The following is a 17,741-nucleotide window of genomic DNA, read 5'->3' as shown; positions in this document are numbered from 1 at the left end:
CATCCCTAGGTGCACATGCGCCCACTCTCTGGGGTGACAACCAAAAGCAGGGGGGCCTAACTACACTTGACCCAACTGGCGGCGGTGGAAGGAGAGGCTGACAACCACGTGCATTCATCCTGACGTTTATGGACTGGGTAGCTCTCCCACAGCTCGGCACTAAATCTAGATGAAGGCACGATGGCGGGACCGCGGTCTGCATCCCTACTACAGGTGAGCGGTCCTGGGCTCAGGGGTGGATGCGGGTAGATGCTGCGAGAGCGCGTTTCTCTCCAGGTCTCAGTGGCCTGCGGTGTGGGTGCTGCTGCTGCTGCGGCTGCGTCGGCGGCGGCGGCTACTCCAGGGCTGTGCAAGAGGACCGAGGGCGGGGACAAGGAGGTTGTCAGTCAGCAGGAGGATCCTCCCGCAGCCCCGCCCACCGCGCCTCCCGCGGTCCCCTCCGCCCGCTCAGCCTGTGCCAGGATCTGGGGTCTGGTGGTGCAGGAAGGTAGACTGGTCCTCCAGCTGGACTGTGACAAAGAAGGCTGCAAAGGAATTCCCGGGCTCGGGAGTGCGCCTGCGCGAACCCAGACAGCCAGTGGCTGGGTCCTGACTGGTCCTGGCTCAGGATCTTGACATCTGGGTGTCTAGGTTTGGGACAGGCAAGACTACAGATTGTTATTCTCTGTCAGGGGCACTTGTCCAGCGCACCTGCCCTAGTAACATGGCCTTGAAGATCTCTGGAAATTCTTAATCTGATGGAGGAGACATGGTCTTTAATTGTGAGAGCATGGTTCTTGACTGGCAGCTTCTAGTCTGATGGAAGAGACAAGGTCCCTGTCTTTGATGGAGGAGACATGCCCCTGACTCTGGGAGCTCCCAGTCTGATGGAGGAGACACAGTCCCTGACTCTGGGAGCTCCCAGTCTGATGGAGGAGACACAGTCCCTGACTCTGGGAGCTCCCAGTCTGATGGAGGAGACACAGTCCCTGACTCTGGGAGCTCCCAATCTGATGGAGGAGACATGGTTCCTGACTCTGGGAGCTCCCAGTGTAATGGAGGAGACAAGGGTCCTGACTCTGGGAGCTCCCGATCTGATGGAGGAGACATGATTCCTGACTCTGGGAGCTCCCAATTTGATAGTGGAGACATGGTTCTTGACTCTGGAAGCTCCTAGTCCGATGGAGGAGATACTATCCCTGACTGGGAGTTCCGAGTCTGATGGAGGAGACACAGTTCCTGACTCTGGGAGTTTCCCAGTCTGATGGAGGAGATGCAGTTCCAAAATCTGGGAACTCCTAGTCTGATGGAGGAGATGCTGTCCACGACTCTGGGAGATCCCAGTCTCATTTCCTGACTCGAGTTTCCCAATCTGATGGAGGAGACAGTTTCTGACTCTGGGAGTTCCGAGTCTGATGGAGGAGACACAGTTCCTGACTCTGGGAGTTTCCCAGTCTGATGGAGGAGATGCTGTCCCTGACTCTGGGAACTCCCTGTCTGATGGAGAAGACAGGTTTGAGTCTGATGGAAGAGACATGGTTCTCCACTGTGGGAGAGGTCGTTCCCAATGAGAACCCTGTCTGACGGAGGAGACACACCTAGCAGCCTGCATCCTAATGCACATCATGCATTTCAGGTTGGGGGAGCTCTCGTGTCAGAAGGTGGAAATGGCTTTGCCCTTGTGGCACGTCTCATGGGGGAGGAAAATACCTGCATTCACCCCAACTCCCCAGTGTGGTGGAAGAAGCTGCATCCCTGTGGTTTAGTTTCCACTCACCTGAGGAGAAAAGATGCCCACCCTCACACGACACCCCTATTTATAGCCTTCCATCTGACATATACCTTACATAGGCAAGGAGACCTCAGTCTGATGGAGGCCCCTCCACCCTTGGTGGTCGTCATCGTTTGAGAGGCAAGGCAAGTGCCACATATGGGGACGCTCAGGTCAGATGGGAGAGGCACGTGCCCATGTCCCTCAGGCTTGTGAGGGAGGAGAAGGCCACCTGTGGGACTGTGCCCCCCCACGCCGCTCACTCACGGGCCACCTGTAGCTCCACCTCCAGCGTGTCAGTCTTGCCCTGCAGTGTGACGGTCTTGAGTGTGTAGCGCCCAGCGTCCGTGAGGTTCAGCTTTTGCACCAGCAGTGAGCAATTGGCAAAGCCCACCTCCCGGCCCGTGTGTGCAGGGCCGGCGATCCAGTTCCCCGATGGCAGCTGGCTGAGCAATCGATTGGGCTCTGAAGCAGGTCCACGGTACCAAGCGTAGACTAGCAGGTCCTTGGGGTAGCCCTGGACGGTCAAGGTCACGTCCTGGCCCTCCATTGGTTTAGTCGGTACAGGCACAATCATCATGGCCACGGCTGCGGCTGGAGAGAGAGCCACCATCACTGTCAGCCAGGTCTGCTTTGGGTGTGGGGTGGAGTCCTCCCCCTCCCTTGGCCAACTCCTCCGGGGAAAGTGCTCCTCATGAGGTGCTGGGGAGGCCAAGGATGGAGGTGACTTCATGGGTGATCACATAGACTCTCTCAGTGGTGCTTGCCAGGGACACATCTCCCCTCTCTAGATTTTAGCCATGGGTGATGGTGCAGGTTGTCCCTCCTAAGAATTTGGGAGACCCTAGAGAATCTGGCCATGTCTCCTCCATCAGGGTGGGAGCTTCCAAACACTCCTATCAGGTTGAGAATCCCAGAAAATGTGGCTGTGTCTCCCCTATAGGATGTCTGGAACTTCTCTTCCCATAGCATGTCTTTTTCTGTGAAAGTAGCAGACCCGAGAATATGGGCTGACAATTCCTCCATCAGACCAGAAGCCTCTAAGAGGTAAGAAGCCATGCATCCTGTATTGCATTAAAAATCCTCACGAGGTGTGAATTGTGTCTCCTCCATCAGATTGGGAAAGTCTAGATTGTTTTCTAATCAAGTTTGGGACCCTAGAAGCTGGGAAGACTACCCCATTGGTTTGAGGGTTTGAGATTCTCTCCAAGGTGGGAGCCCCCGTCTCCTCCATCAGACTAAAAAATTGGGGATTATCAAAGTGGAACACTCTGATCAAGTTAGAGACCCCTCCCCAAGAGTTGGGAGCAATTATCTCAATTGTATTAGAAAATTTCTACGACAGTTATAGTGGGACCTGTGTCTCCCCCATCAGACTATGAATTTTAAAGTAAATGAGTATCTCCTAATGACCTGGAAATTCTTTCAGGCTGCACCTCCTCTCTTTGACTGGCAGCTCCCCTCCCTGAATCTCCTGAGATTAGAGAAAGACCGTGCCTCCTCCATCAGATCAGCTTGTTTCCCAGGCAGAGTAACAGTCATGTCTCTCTGTCCTCTATCTCACTCCCAGCATATGCCACACGATTTCTGGCAGCTTGGGAGGAAGCAAACTTGGGGGTGTTGCATTAGGTACACCCTACACATACCTGCAGACCCTGGACACCCCCCATGCTGTCCCCGAAGTCCTCTGGTCCACCTTGTCTCCAGCCAAGGGCCCTCACAGGTAAGACAGGAGGCTCACTTACCTTTGGGACTTCCATCTTTGTTCTGCGTGAAAGAGGGGTCCATCCCCACCCTTTTCATGAGACCCAGCCTGTTAGTGGAGGAAGAAGGGAGGGAGGAGGGGGAGGACGATTCCCACTGTCCCTAGGGGACAATGGCCGCTTGAGAAGAAACCCAGGTAGAATTATCGATGCTATTTTTTTCTTTTGACACAAGGTCTCTTGTAGCCCAAGCTGACTCCGAACTGTCTGTGTCCAGTGATGGCCTCAAACTCCTGATCCTCCTGCCTTCACCTTTCAAACACTGTGATTTTTAGATGAGAACTTGATGTTCAAAGCCACTGTCCTTGTGGCATGGGCAGTGTTCTCTGAGGTTTCTCAATGCCCAACACTTCCCCCCACACCCCCCACACCCCCCACACTTATGTAGAACAGAGATGTGAAGACAGTGCCTCTGGCTGGATTTCTCCAGGAGCCGGCAGCTGCCTCTGGGTTTCCAGCTGTGGTGTGAGAGTGTGCGGTTCAGGCCTGCGTGTCCTGGGCTGGGCAGGACTCTCAGCTATCGATGGCTTTTCTACCAACAGGGATAATTACACAGAAGGACATGGACCCCAGTGTCCCACTCTGCCACCCCCCGAAGGGAACACGGGGCTCACACGTCACTCACTCTAACCTCAAGGCAGAGGATATGAGTCACCATTTATTTTCTGATGTGACGGATTTTGCCTGACTCTTTTTGCTCCTAGACAAGAGGGGGACAATCCAATATGCCTGCCACCTTGTCCCAACTGCTCAGCGCAGGTGCTGGGAATCTAATTCTCTTCTGGGAAAATGGTGGTCCAGTCATCAAAGGCCTGCTGGGCCTCTGTGGAGAGCATCTGGTCATCAGGCTGGGGTTGACTCACCAGACAGCTTGACCACCACAGAGGCAGAGCCGGACAGTAGAGTCTTGGAGTTTTTAGCAATGCATGTGTATGTGCCCTCGTGGGCCGCCGTCATGCTGCTGATGTTCAGGTGATCCAGGCCATTCTTCAAGGCCTTCCCGTTGAAGGCCCACACATACTCTGGCTCAGGACAGGACCGGGACACACACCACAGGGTGAGGGATGTGTTGAAGTCCACTTTAATGGTGCAGCCCGTACGGGTGGTGGAATCTTGGAGGATAGCCACTCGTTCAGGGCCAACTGTAGGGCAGGAGGGAGAGACACAGGAGGGGCGGGTGGTTGGCTGGGAGGGGACAGAAGCACGCACCCCTTCTTGTCTACTAGATTGGGTCCCTGGGGCCGGCAGACCTGAGTACAGGAAGAAAGGACTTGTGCCTCTCTTGGTGGCGTCTTGATCTCTAATCCACTGTGTAATCTTGAGACTCACTTCCCCTCCCACAAGAACTCAGAACTCAGGTTTTTTTTCTCATCTATAAAAAAGAATGTCTGGAGCTGGGCAGTGGTGGGAACCCCTTTGATCTCAGCGGGAAGAGTCAGAGGCAAGTGGATCTCTGTGAGTTCGAGCCCAGCCTGGTCTATCTACAGAGTGAGTTTCAGGACAGCCAGGGCCACACAGAGAAACCCTGTTTCGAAAAACAAAATGAATCAAATCTACATTCTATGTCAGACCCTAGAAATCTGTGTGTCTAAGATTCTAGAGCTGTGGCTCTCAGCCTTCCTAACGCTGCGACCCTTTTATACAGTTCCTCATGCTGTGGTGACCCCCAACCATGAAATTATTTTCGTTGCTATTTCATAACTGCAATTTTGCTACTGTTATGAATCATAATGTAAATAACTGTGTTTTCTAATGATCTTAGGTGGCCCCTGTGAAAGGTCGTTCAACCCTAATGAGGTCACGACTCACAAGTTGAGACCCGCTGGTCTAGACGCTTTGGTATCATGACTTGGTTCTAGGATGCCACTTCAGCTGGCGGTGTTTCTAGGCTTTGCTGTCTAGACTCCGGAACCTCACCTCTGCTAGGGTTGTTTCTAGGCTTTGCCGTCTAGACTCCGGAACCTCACCTCTGCTAGGGTTGTTTCTAGGCTTTGCCGTCTAGACTCCGCAGCCTCGCCTCTGCTGCTAGGGTGCTGGCATTTGTCATCCTCTGGTTAGGGCTTTAGGACTTCAGGTTTTATACACCAGCCTGATTTTTTTTCTTTTTTTAACAGAGCCTCATTATGTAGCCTTGGTTGGTCTTGAACTCACAGTGATTCTCCTGCCTCTGCCTCCTGGATTAAAGGACTGCTCCGCCAAGGCTGGGCATAGTAGTGATTCATTTTCTCAGGATTCCGCTCCACCAAGCTTTTGCCCCAGGTACTACTATGTGCTTCTGTGATGAGCTTTTGTGTTGTCCCCTCTAAGTCCTAAGTCCTGGTGACGTTATCCTCCACCCTGTCAAATCCAAACATCCCTGTTGGACATCTTATTTAGGGAAGTTTTTCTTTTCTGACAGGGCCTCCTGTAGCCCAGGCTGGCCTTGAACAATACACAGCTGACAAGGCTTAAGTTCAGGATCCTGTCTCCACTTCCCTGTGGACGAACATTTTAGAGTTCTTCAGATGGAACCCAGGGCTTGGCACATGACAGACAAATGTCTTGCCAGCTCAGCTATATCCCTCCCCCCCTTTTTTTTCAAGACAGGGTTTCTCTGTGTAACATTCCTGGCTGTCCTGGGACTTGCTGTGTAGACCAGGCCTTGAACTCACAGAGATCCTCCTGCCTCTGCCTCTCTAGTGCTGGGATTAAAGGTGTGCACCACCACTGCCCAGCTCTCTCTCTCTCTCTTTTTTTTTGAGACAAATCTTTCTAACTGAGCTGGCATTAATGGTGAGCCTTCTTCCTCTACCTCTGGACACCCTGATAAGGAACACCTGTTCCGTCACTCATCTACATCGACCTGACATTATTAGCTACAATCTGTGTGCTTCATGGAGTGACCGACAAGTCAGGTGTATTTTAAGAGGGACCCTTGCTCCTTCCCAACTTGCTTTCTGTGTGACTGTGAACTCCTTCTCTTGGCCTCTGTTTCCATCTGTGAGATGTGGGTATCGGGTGCCTCGGAAGACTCACAATATACGGTCAAGTTCAGGGGCTCGCTGCGGCTGACGCTGACGGGGTTCCACACCTCGCACTGGTAGGCGCCCGCCTCCTCCCTGCGGACGCCATGACGGGTCAACATTCTGCCATCGGGAGACAGGCCCAAGCGGACAGCAACAGGTAGAGAGTCGCCATTGAAGAACCAGCGGACCTCAGCGGGGCTGGGGCCGCTGCACACTAGACGAAGGGTGTCCCTACGCTCCACCAGCGCAGTGTCGTTGGCCATCACCGTGGGAGGGGCCAGGATCTCTATGAGGGGGAGCAAGAGACAGAGGGGGAGGGGAGGGGCACCTCCTGTCCCCGGGGCAAGAAGCACCGCCAAGCTGTGCTTCTGTACCCCCAGCCACAGTGACAAAGAAGACAGACATTATCCTGGAAGCCAGAATGGAGAAGGTGAGCATTTTAGTGTTATTTTAGGCACCCCCACACCCTGTTTTAAGAGGCTGGCAAGATGGTACAGTGGGTAAAAGCACTTGCCACCAAACCTGACGACCTGAGTTCGATCCCTGGGTTCCACATGGTAGAAGGAAGGAACTGACTCTTGAAAGTTGTCCTCTGACCTCCACGTGTTTATTTAAAATACATGAACGTTCAGATGCACGCACACACACACACACACACACACACACGCGCACACACACGCACATGTGTAAACAAATTCAATAAATGCAATTATAAAGAATATTTTTTCTTCGCTTCTCTTTTCAAGGGAGGGGTGAAGGAAGAGGATGGAAAGTCCTGGATTGTTGCAAGGGATTGCTCACCATAGACCTGCATGTGTCCGTAGCCCACCTCCGTCTGAAACTGCCTGTTAAGGGTCTGTAGGATATAGGTGCCTGTGTGCCCAGGCAGGGCACCATGGATAGCAAGACTGCCATCGGGGCGCACAGCTTCCCGCCCTGTGTGGGCTGGTCCAGGCGTCTCATCACCAGTGCTGACAATGTAGCTGGCCACCAGGAAGGTCAGGCTGAGCGTAGGCCCTGCATACCAATTGTAGGCAAGCAGTTCCCCGGAAAGCCCATGGACCACCAAGGTGATATTGTCTCCTTCTGCAGGTTGGGCGGGCTCAGGGGTGATGGAGATCTCAGCCCTAGTGTTCAGCATCCAGGCTGAGGAAGAACAGAAGGGGCAGGTTGGATGGGATAGGATTGACTTGTCACCTCATTTGACAGGAGTTGACAAGCTCAGAGGTGACATCCCCAGTGTCTGCAAGATCAGACACACGCAAGATGTGTGCATCCCACAGCCACATTTCCTCCTGGAATAAATCCCAGGACCTCATCCTTGCTCCTCACTGGGGGGTTCTAGCCAGGGGCTCTACCACTGAGCCACACCCCAGCTCCTCACTGGGGGATTCTAGGCAGGGGCTCTACCACTGAGCCACACCCCAGCTCCTCACTGGGGGATTCTAGGCAGGGGCTCTACCACTGAGCCACACCCCAGCCCCTCACTGGGGGATTCTAGGCAGGGGCTCTACCACTGAGCCACGCCCCAGCCCCTCACTGGGGGATCTAGGCAGGGGCTCTACCACTGAGCCACACCCCAGCCCCTCACTGGGGGATTCTAGGCAGGGACTCTACCACTGAGCCACACCCCAGCCCCTCACTGGGGGATTCTAGGCAAATACCCTGCTACTGACACACAGATCCAACCTCTGGCCCTCAACATCTCAGCCACCTAATTTTGAGCAGGGAGTGGAGAAGGCTTATCTGGAAGTTCTGATCTCCTGTCTTGGGTCTCCTCAGGGCTAGGGTTTGCAGGCATGTACCAACAAGTCAGGCTCTAACACCTGAGCGTTCATAGAGTCTGCACAGCGTGCATGGCATTGCCTCTTTCTGCACTCACCTCCATCTTCTCAAGGCTGATGATACAAAGGGGAATTCTGCGTCCTGGGCCACCTGACCTGACACTATGCATACACAACCTGTGTCTCTGCAGAGCAACGTGGGGGCAGGACGTTTCCCATGAGAGGCACTGGGCTGAGACTCAGACGGGACCATAGGCTCATATAGCCAAGTGAGTCTGTGACCTCGTACTAACGCCAGGAACTGCCCAAGTCTGTCGCCCGATCCAGGGGCACTCGCTCTGTGTGCACAAGGGCCCCACATAGAGAGCAGGATATGTGGAGTCTCTCCCTCCCTTTCTCTCTCCTTTCTTTAGTTTCTCCTCCATCCAGGACTCAGGGATTCGACACATAGCTGAGGGTGACCTTGAACTTCTGATCTCACTGCCTTCACCTCCTGAGTGCTGGGACTCTGGGCACACATCACCACACTGTACCGGGAGCAAACCTAGTGCCTCACAGTGTTAGGCAAGCTCTCTACCCTCTGAGCCACACCCCAGCCTCCTCCACCCCATCCTGGGCAAACAGACAAGTCCCAACCAGTAGGGCCGGTCCCTGCTGCTTCCTTCTCTGTGTGGCTCACAAGGTGTCCCTGGCACTTCTCATATGACACACACTTGCAGGCCTGGCTTGGTCTGCAGCCCCTTCCTGGTTGGAAGGAAGTGCGTGGTAGTGACAGGTTCTGGGGTTAGGGCAAAGCTCTGCCACTTTGTGTGGTGAGACCCTGGCCAGCAAGTCATCTCTTCAAGGCCTGGTTTTCCTCCCTAGGAAGTCGGGCCTCAGGCGAATATCCCTCTCAGAGTGGATGCTAACAAGCGATAAGGATTCCAAGTCAGTAAACAGCAGATGTTAATCAGTCCTGCTTCTAAGGACCTTAGAGTGATCCTGCCAGCTAGGCCTACTCACGGCTGAGTAACTGAGGCTGAGGGAAGAGCAACACAAACCAGGCACAGTGGTCACACTCTGGAAGCTGAGGCATGAGGACTGTCTCAAGTCTGAGGCCAGCCTGGGCTATATAGTGAGACCCTGTCTCAACAATAGCAAAAAGACTTCACTAGTGCTGGGCTTGGTGACACATAACTTAATCCCAGCACTCAGGAGGCAGAGCAGGTGGATCTCTGTGAGTTCAAGGCCAGCCTGGTCAACATTGCGAGTTTAGCCCAGGTTAGCCAGGGAAACAGTGAGACCCTATTTCAAAAACAAAAGACAATATAAATTAGCTGGGCATGCAACTCAGTTTGTAGAGTGTTTGCTTAGCAAGCATGAAGCCCTTAGTTCAATCCCCAGTGTATAAACTTGGCATGATGGCACATACCTGTAATCTCAACGCTAGGGAGTTGAAGGTAGGAGGATCAGAAATGCAAAGTCATCCTCAAATACAAAGTAAGTTTCAGGCCAACCTGGGCTGGACTTTACCTCAAAAACACCTAAACCAAGCCCAAACAAGAGTCTGGAAACCCTGCCACTAGTCACCTTGCTTTGCTCTGGCTCTGGGACTCTCTAAGCCTCCTTCTCCCATGGCTGACATCTCTCAGGGGCCGTCTCCAGTCTACCCTACAGGCCTCCCTCTCAAGACTGAAACAAAGCTGCTCTCACACAGTGCAAGCTGGGCTTCTGGCTCACATGTTCCCTCCCCTGGGCAGGGGTTCCTCTCTCTGTCTTTAGGCCCTTAATGGTTCAGGGAGTGGGCTGAGGACCTGGGGGGTGGGGTGGGAAACCCTCTTGCTCACCACTGAGGAAAAACCAGCTGCACCAGGCCAATGCCATCTTTCACCCCAGGTTGATGCCGGAGATGGTTGGTGGTGATGGAGTCCCAGTCTCAGAGGCCCTTTCCTGGTTGAGGCTTGGCTCCGTCTGCCACTGGACCTGGGATCGTTCGGCAATTTGGAATCGGGGCGGATCGCCGGAATTTGGAGGGATCGAGTCACAGAAGATCTGGGGCCCTGTTTGGGCATTGGGCTGGGTGTGGCAAGCACCGGCCAGGGGCCATGACCCGGCCAGGTCTCCTGGGGCAGCTGCCTAATCCAGTTTGTGCCAAAGGCCCAGATTTGGTACCGAAAAGGAGAACCAGGTCACCGGGGAGGAGGAAAGAGAGGCACAGAAGATTCTCGGGCTGTTCTTGACCACCATGCCTACGGCCTCACTGCTGCTCTGTGGGTCACCGAGGGGCACAGGAGAGAAAGTTCTGCCCCTCCAGCCTCAGTGCTTCAGGGAGTGACCAGTGTCATCACAGTGGATGGCACCACTCTGTGGAGTGGCATCTTTAGGACTCCCATTTGCTTGGGAGGTAGAGGCAGGAGGAAAATCCCGAGTTCAAAGTCATCCTCAGTCATGCAGTGATTAAAAGACCAGCCTGGGAACCATAAGCCCCTCTCCCAAAAAAATCAAGAGGGGAAAAAATGCCTTTTTTTTTTGAGACAGGGTTCCATGTAGCCCAAGCTATATTTGAATTTATTATGTAACAAAGGATGGCTTTGAATACCTGGTTTTCCCACAGCCACCTCCCGAGTGCTGGCATTATAGGTGTTCACCACCAAACCTGGTTTATGGGGTGCTGGCGGTGGACCCCAGGGCCACGTGAATACTCCGGGAGTCCTCTACCACCTGAGCCAAGCGCCGCCCTTCCCTGTTTGTCTTTTCTTTCCTCTTACTTTGTGTCTCCGTCCTTCCCTCTTTGTTTTTGTTAAGTGAAGTGAGTGGCATGTGCCACCACATTTGTGTGGGCACCAGAGGACGACTTGGTGGTCTTGAGAGCCACCTTGCTGGCATTTCTCCTTCTCCTTCTTCTTCTCCTTCTCCTTCTTCTCCTCCTTCTTCCTTCTTCTTCTTCTTCTTCTTCTTCTTCTTCTTCTTCTTCTTCTTCTTCTTCTTCTTCTTCTTCTTCTTCTTCTTCTTTTTCTTCTCCTTCTCCTTCTCCTTCTCCTTCTCCTCCTTCTCCTTCTCCTTCTTCTCCTTCTTCTCCTTCTCCTCCTCCTCTTTCTCCTCCTCCTCCTCTTCCTCCTCCTCCTCCTCCTCTTCCCCCTCGTCCTCCTCCTTCTTTTTGGCTTTTAAGACAGGACATCTTTGTGTAGCCCTGGCTGTCCTGGAACTCATTCTGTAGACCAGGGTGGCCTTGAACTCACAGACATCCTCCTGTCTCTGCTTCCCAAGTGCTGGAATTAGAGTTGTGCACCACCAGGCCCAGCTCATTTTCTTGTTTTTATCACATTCTATATATTTACTGCTGAGGGAAGGGCTTAAGACGCTCCTGCCACAGCCAGCATGTGAGGCCAGAGCGCAGCTTGCAGGAGTCAGTTCTCCCCTTCCAACCTCTGGGCTTCGGGACCTGAGCTCAGACCATTCATCAGGCTGTGTGGCAAGGGTCCATACCACTGGGCCATCTCCTCAGACCTTTTACTGTTCTTCTCTCTTTTTTAAAAATTAAAATTTTCCTGTATGTGCACGGATAGCTCTTTTGTCTGCATGTATGTCTGTTCAGTGCCTGTGGAGGCCAGAAGAGGGCAGCAGATCCCCTGGGACAGGAGTTACAGACATGTCAGCTGCCATGTGGGTGCTGGGAATCGAACCTGGGTCCTTTGGAAGAGCAACCTGTGTTCCTAACCAGTGAGCCATTGCTCCAACCCATTCATTTGCATGACAGTCATCTAGAGGCACTTCTGGCTGAGGCTGTTTTAAACTTTCTGCCATTTGTAAGAAAGCCTGGAGCAGCTGTGAGTTCCAGTGTCTCTAGGAGCTCTTAGAGCCAGCATCCCCTCCAAATAATGAGGGGCAGCTGTCCTGACCCCACGTGGGCCTGTAACACAAGCGTGCAAACATCTGACATGCAGTAAGTGCTCCGTAAAACATGAGCTTCCCCCTTCCACAAACACTGAATGAGTGCCTACTGTGTGCCAACATTTTCCTAGCAGCTGGGAGAGTCTAGGGACAAATGTTTAGTTTAGGTAAATCCCCAGGCGTGGCGAGGATCAGTGAGACAAAGGTAGAACCAGCTGGGGAATGCGGCCCAGTTGGTAAGCATGAAGCCTTGGGTTCAATCCTGGCACTGAATACACCAGGAGTGGCGGCACACGCCTGTCATCCTGGCGCTCAGGAGATGGAGGCAGGAGAGTCGGAAGTTTGAGGTTATCCTCAGCTGCCCAGTGAGCTCCGGGCCAGCCTGAGCGACTTGAGACCCTGTCTCAGAACAACAGAAAAGCTTAGAGTTTGATGGTCTACTCCAGTTACCTCAGTTCTTGAGAGTCTGATGCAGGAGGATCACTGTGAGTTTCAGGCCAGCCTAAGGTACATAGTGAGACCCTATCTAAAAATCAAATCAAACACACAAATAAAAACAAAACCAAAAAACTTCTCACTTCTCTGGAAAGCAAAGCCAGAAAGAGGGTCTGCCCTTTGCAGGGAGGTGGAGGGAGGATGTTCAGGCCTTGCACGTTACAAACATGTTACAAACACTGCACTCTGAGGCCCCCAGCCTGATTTTAGGTGGAAGCCGTACCTGCAGCTCTCTTGTGCTGGTTGCCTCCTGAGTTTTACTTTGTCCTGGATTGCCCTCAACAAGGCGGGGCTGTGTAGAGGGGAAGGAGGTCTGAGGAGGGGAGAGGGTGGGGACGGGGCAGCTGCCTCCCGCCCCACTTCAAATGTGACCTTATCTCACCCTCTCTGTCGGCCCGCTTCTACCCTGTCGCCTGAGTACTGGAACTGGCCCAAATTGTTATTCAGAATGCTTCCCCAAGGTCCCAGATGCCTCTCAATCGCCTTGTCCCAAACTGACTTTAGTCTCTTCCCAGACCTGCCCCTGCTCTTGTCCAAGAGGATGCCACTGCCCCCTGAGGCTGTAAGAAGGACGTGGGTCTTAGTCCTCATGCCTCCCCTGCTCCATCAGCACAGAGGCTGCCATGGCTCCCCGTGCCCTCGGCAGAATAGAGAATCGTCACGGTGGTGGCGCGTGAGACCCTGTGTGCCACTGAGCCAACCCTCATGGGAATCTCCCCCCCTCGCCTATCATCGCCCCCCAGCCCTGTGCTTTCCCCCACTCCCTGTCCGTCACAGTTCTGCTCCCAGGCCTGTCTGTCATCGGTCTGTCCTGCCCCTCCTTTCCTTTCTTCCTTGAACCCTCTGCCCCTTGAAGTCTACAGAGAGCATTGGAGCTGCCCACCTCCTCCTGTCTGTACCGCTCGGCAGGTCCTCCCTGCATGACCCCAGCTTGTCCTCATCTCAGTCGTCAGACCCGCGTCTCTCTCCTCCCTGCTCTGTCTCCACAGCGTCCCCAGGGCTGTGTAGGGGTCACAGTGCTTCTGGAAGTTGACACCAGGTGTGGACGATAAGGAGCTAGGAGTCTCCAGGGAGGCCCAGGTTTCTGGGCAGAGCTACCTTTTGTCCCTAACTGGTGTCATGGCTTCTAAACCCCAAAACATCACATGACTTGTCTCTGTCTGCTGTTCTTCCTGCTCCTTCCTCCATCCCTGGTGTTCCTCTAGTAAGAATCTTTTTTGGTTTTGATTTTTTAAAAAGATTTATTTATTTATAAAGTACACAGTGTTCTGTCTGCATGTTTGACTGACTGCACACCAGATGAGGGTACCAGATCTCATCATAGGTGGTTGCAAGCCTCCATGTGGTTGCTGGGAATTGAGCTCCAGACAACTAGAAGAGCAGCCAGTGCTCTTAACTGCTGAGCCATCTCTCCAGCCTATTTTTGTTTTCAGGATTTTGTCTGTGTAGCTCAGAGTGGCTTCGAACTCACTGTGCAGCTGAGGACGACCTTGAATTTGCCGTCCTGCAGTCACCTCTTGAGTGCTGGAATTATAGGTGGTTTACACAGGGCTTCCTACAAACTGGCCAAGGACTCTACCGGCAGAGTGACCCCCCAGCCCCCGTGGGAGCCTTTGAACCTAAGCAAAACCTGCTGTTGCTGTGTACTTGCTTGGCCCAGGGCTACACTCAAGCCTCAGGCTGCTCTGTACCCAGAGCTGTGGGTGACCAAAACCTCCATTCCCTCTGAGTCTTCTGAGATTAGAGCTGGCCCACCTGGGCCGCTTCAGGCTGAGCGGTCAGGTGCAGGGCATAGAGGGGCTCGTTGGTCAGTCTCCATTTGACACATCGGAGCACGGACTTGGTGCAAGCATTGTCCAGGACACTGGGGTCCCAGTCTCAAACAGAACAGAGGACGTGAGGGTCAATTTCTATGTGAGGAGTTGACGAAAACAGATGGACTAGAATGTTACATTAGAAGAGCTTTTTATTATTTTAATTTATTTTTTTTTTGGGTAAATTTCATTTTTGTTTTTGAAATAAAGCCTCCTGGAAGTCAGGTGGCCTGGAACCCACTGTGTACTGTAGGGTAACCTTGAACCGCCTCTAGCTTCCACCTCTCCAATGCTGGAATTGCGGGCACACACCTAGTTTCCCTGGCGCTGAGGTTCGGACACGGGGCTCTGGGTTAGGCAACCGTTGTATCAAACCGATTGAAGTCCCTGGCCCTTATTTTTCGGTTTCAATTTTCTCTTTTTTAGATAGGATCTCACTGTGTAGCCAGGCTCTGTAGACCAGACAAGCCTGGAACCCACAGAGACCTACCTGCCTCTGGAGGGTTGGGATCAAAGGCAAAAGATTTGTACCACCACGCCCAACCCATTTTCTTTTTGAGACAGAATTTTGCTACATAGCCCAGGCTAGCCTTGAATATGAGGCAATCTTCCTGCCTTAGCTTCCAAAAGAGCTGGATCTATAGATGCAGTGGGGCCAATGATGGTGACAGTTTCCAGTCCTCCAGCCCCACCCCCAAAATCCGTGATGCTCGGGACAACTTTCCATAGCATGCTGGAGTAGTCTGGGGCAGAAGCACACACCTGTAATCTCAACGCTAGGGAGGGTGAAGCGGGAGGATCGCTGCCAGTTCGAAGCCAGCCTGAGCTACCCCGCAAGCCTCCGTAAGCCTCCGTTTCAAAATAAAACAAAAACAAAAAACAAAAACCAACCAAAATAAATACAAAAAAACAAAACAAAAACCCAGAAACAGGGTCAGTGCTGCGTAAAGGCACTGGCAGCAGACCAGGATGACCTCAGCTCTGTCACTGGCACCACACAGAGAAAGGAGAGGATTGGCTCAGAGCTGTCCTTTGATCTCCACACCTGTGCCAAAACAGGGGCACTCGCCCTCCCCCAAGAGATAAAATGTAACAAAAGTTTAAAAACAAAATTATCAACAACAAAACTAACAGAGAAGAATTTCTCAAACCCAAATAAAACAAGCACAAACAAACAGAGCAATCCTTTGTCTGTGGGGCCACTTGAGGATACAGTCCTGTGACCTTGTTTTGTGGGGCTCCCCTTCCCCAGTCCCCTTATCTCATCTGCCACCTCACCAGCTCCCTAGGGAGCACAAGACTGGAAGGGGCCCAGCCATCTCCCTCCTAGTCAAGACTGACTTGTCAATACTTGGAAGCCTGGAGTGTGTTAGGAGATTCTACTGGGGACCCTTACTCCACCAAAGCAGGCAAGGAGTCCCTTATCCCCTTCCCTTGCCAGCCAAGGAAGCTGAACACAGGGCAGGGCAGAATTTGGTAAACCTGTTCTGGGGAACTGTCTTCCTAAGAAGGGCTGGAAGGCAAGATCCCTTAAGTCCTAAATGGACCAGGGAGGCTGTTAGCTCAAAGGACCCCAAGTCCCCTTCATTCTTCACCGGCAAACAGCATCCAGCAGTCGGTCCTGGTGGCACAGGCCTGTCATCCCAGTTACTTGGGAGACTGGGCTAGAAAGATTGTATATTCCAGGCCAGTCTGGAGAATTGAATGAAACCCTTTTTAAAAAATAAACAGCAAAAAGAAGCATGGGAAAATAATTCAATGGTAGAATCACCCAGTGAGGGGCTGGGGTGTGGCTCAGTGGTAGAGCCCCTGTTTAGAATCCCCCAGTGAGGGGCTGGGGTGTGGTTCAGTGGTAGAGCCCCTGCCTAGAATCCCCCAGTGAGGGGCTGGGGTGTGGCTCAGTGGTAGAGTCCCTGCCTAGAATCCCCCAGTGAGGGGCTGGGGGTGTGAATCAGTGGCAGAGCACTTGATTAGCACATACAAAACCTTCAATTTGATCCACATTAAAACACATACACTCTGGGCGGTGGTGGCACACCGCTTTAATCCCAGCATTTGGGAGGCAGAGGCAGGCGGATCTCTGTGAGTTCAAGGTCAGCCTGGTCTACAAAGCAAGTTCCAGGACAGCTTGGACTGTAACACCGAGAAACCCTGCCTCAGGAAAACAAAACAAAAACAAAACGTCATACACACAGGTACATGAAGCATACACACTTGCGCACAGGCACAGATACACGCACACACACACACACACACACACACATGCACACACGCACGCACCCATGCTCCCAGCTAGACAGGCAGGTGGATTGGAGAAACGGGCCTCTCATTCCCACCCCTTTGGCACCTCCCCACTCCTCTCCTTGCTCGGGGGTTTCCAAGTCATTCAATCACCTAGCAAATATTTACTGAGTGCTGACTCCACGCCAAAGTGCTGGGGACAGACGACAGATAGAGTTTGTTCTCTTATGTGGCTAAATCTTATTGGAGGGACACGAGCAATAATCTTTTTAAATCCCCTATATTATCAGAGAAAGATTAGTGTCGTGGTTCTGTAAGACAGAAGATAAAATGGGTCAAGAGGATAGGGAGGACACAGGTCATTCTTACAGCCAGGGAGGTCAGCAGACACCCGAGGAAGTAAACTGAGACCAGACTGAGGTGACGGGGAGCTTGAGGGTGTAAGGGGAGGCATGTTTTCCAATGCACAGTACAATATATTCAAGCGTCCCGAGGCAGGCTAGTGTTTGTAGGTTGGTTTTTTTTTTCAGAGTCTTGCTGTACAGTCCAGGCTAGTTTCAAATTCACACTCCTTTTTCCTCAGCGCTACTTCCTCCATTGTTGGGGTTACAGCTGCGCGTCACCACCCGAACTTAAAAAGACTTCATTACAGGGCTGGAGAGAGATGGCTCAGCAGTGAAGAGAGCGTGCTGCTCTTCCAGAGGGTTCCCAGCACCGACATCACAGCCATCTGTAACTCCAGCTCCAGGGGACCTGATGGCCTCTTCGGCCTCCGAGAACATCCAAACACATGTGGCATCCATGCACACAGATAAAATCAATCTTATAAAGTCCTTTATTATGGAAATGGAATGCATTTATCCAAAGCAGAAGGTGGTGTCATCCCTCCCACTTCTGTGCCCACCACAGCTCACAGCTAATCACATTGCCTGCCCACCAGCAGAGGGTCCTGGGTGTCCCTCTGGGATTGGATATGGAATCAGCTCCGTGGCTGCCCCAAGCCTGAGGTACTAATGCTG

The 17,741-nt window shown here is 52.6% G+C and overlaps 1 protein-coding gene across 1 annotated transcript; it reads right to left on the bottom strand.

Annotated features, from left to right (window-relative positions):
* Positions 1–216: 216 nt before the first annotated feature.
* On the bottom strand, positions 217–17,320 carry Ceacam16 (CEA cell adhesion molecule 16, tectorial membrane component). Its single transcript, XM_075980656.1, has 11 exons — positions 17,266–17,320; positions 14,423–14,544; positions 12,891–12,959; positions 10,454–10,549; positions 10,173–10,357; positions 9,714–9,727; positions 7,320–7,664; positions 6,529–6,804; positions 4,377–4,655; positions 2,018–2,344; positions 217–345 (listed from the first exon to the last, which is right to left on the bottom strand). Exons 1-11 carry the CDS (start codon positions 17,318–17,320, stop codon positions 335–337), a joined length of 1,779 nt encoding a protein of 592 aa, XP_075836771.1. The 3' UTR covers positions 217–334.
* Between the last annotated feature and the right edge of the window lie 421 nt (positions 17,321–17,741).

The sequence above is a fragment of the Microtus pennsylvanicus genome, chromosome 1 (assembly GCF_037038515.1).
Source record: "Microtus pennsylvanicus isolate mMicPen1 chromosome 1, mMicPen1.hap1, whole genome shotgun sequence".
Taxonomy (NCBI): Eukaryota; Metazoa; Chordata; class Mammalia; order Rodentia; family Cricetidae; genus Microtus; species Microtus pennsylvanicus.
Note: the sequence above shows the minus strand (reverse complement) of the source record. Positions and strands in the feature narration are given on the sequence as shown.

Coding starts and splice junctions, on each gene's coding strand:
- Ceacam16 (XM_075980656.1), bottom strand. CDS start 17,320: ATGGAGGAAGTAGCGCTGAGGAAAAAGGAGTGTGAATTTGAAACTAGC. Junction 12,960..14,422: donor CTCAGCCTGAAGCGGCCCAG/GTGGGCCAGCTC, acceptor CCCTCTACACAG/CCCCGCCTTGTTGAGGGCAA. Junction 2,345..4,376: donor TGTGGTGGTCAAGCTGTCTG/GTGAGTCAACCC, acceptor CTCTCTCTCCAG/CCGCAGCCGTGGCCATGATG.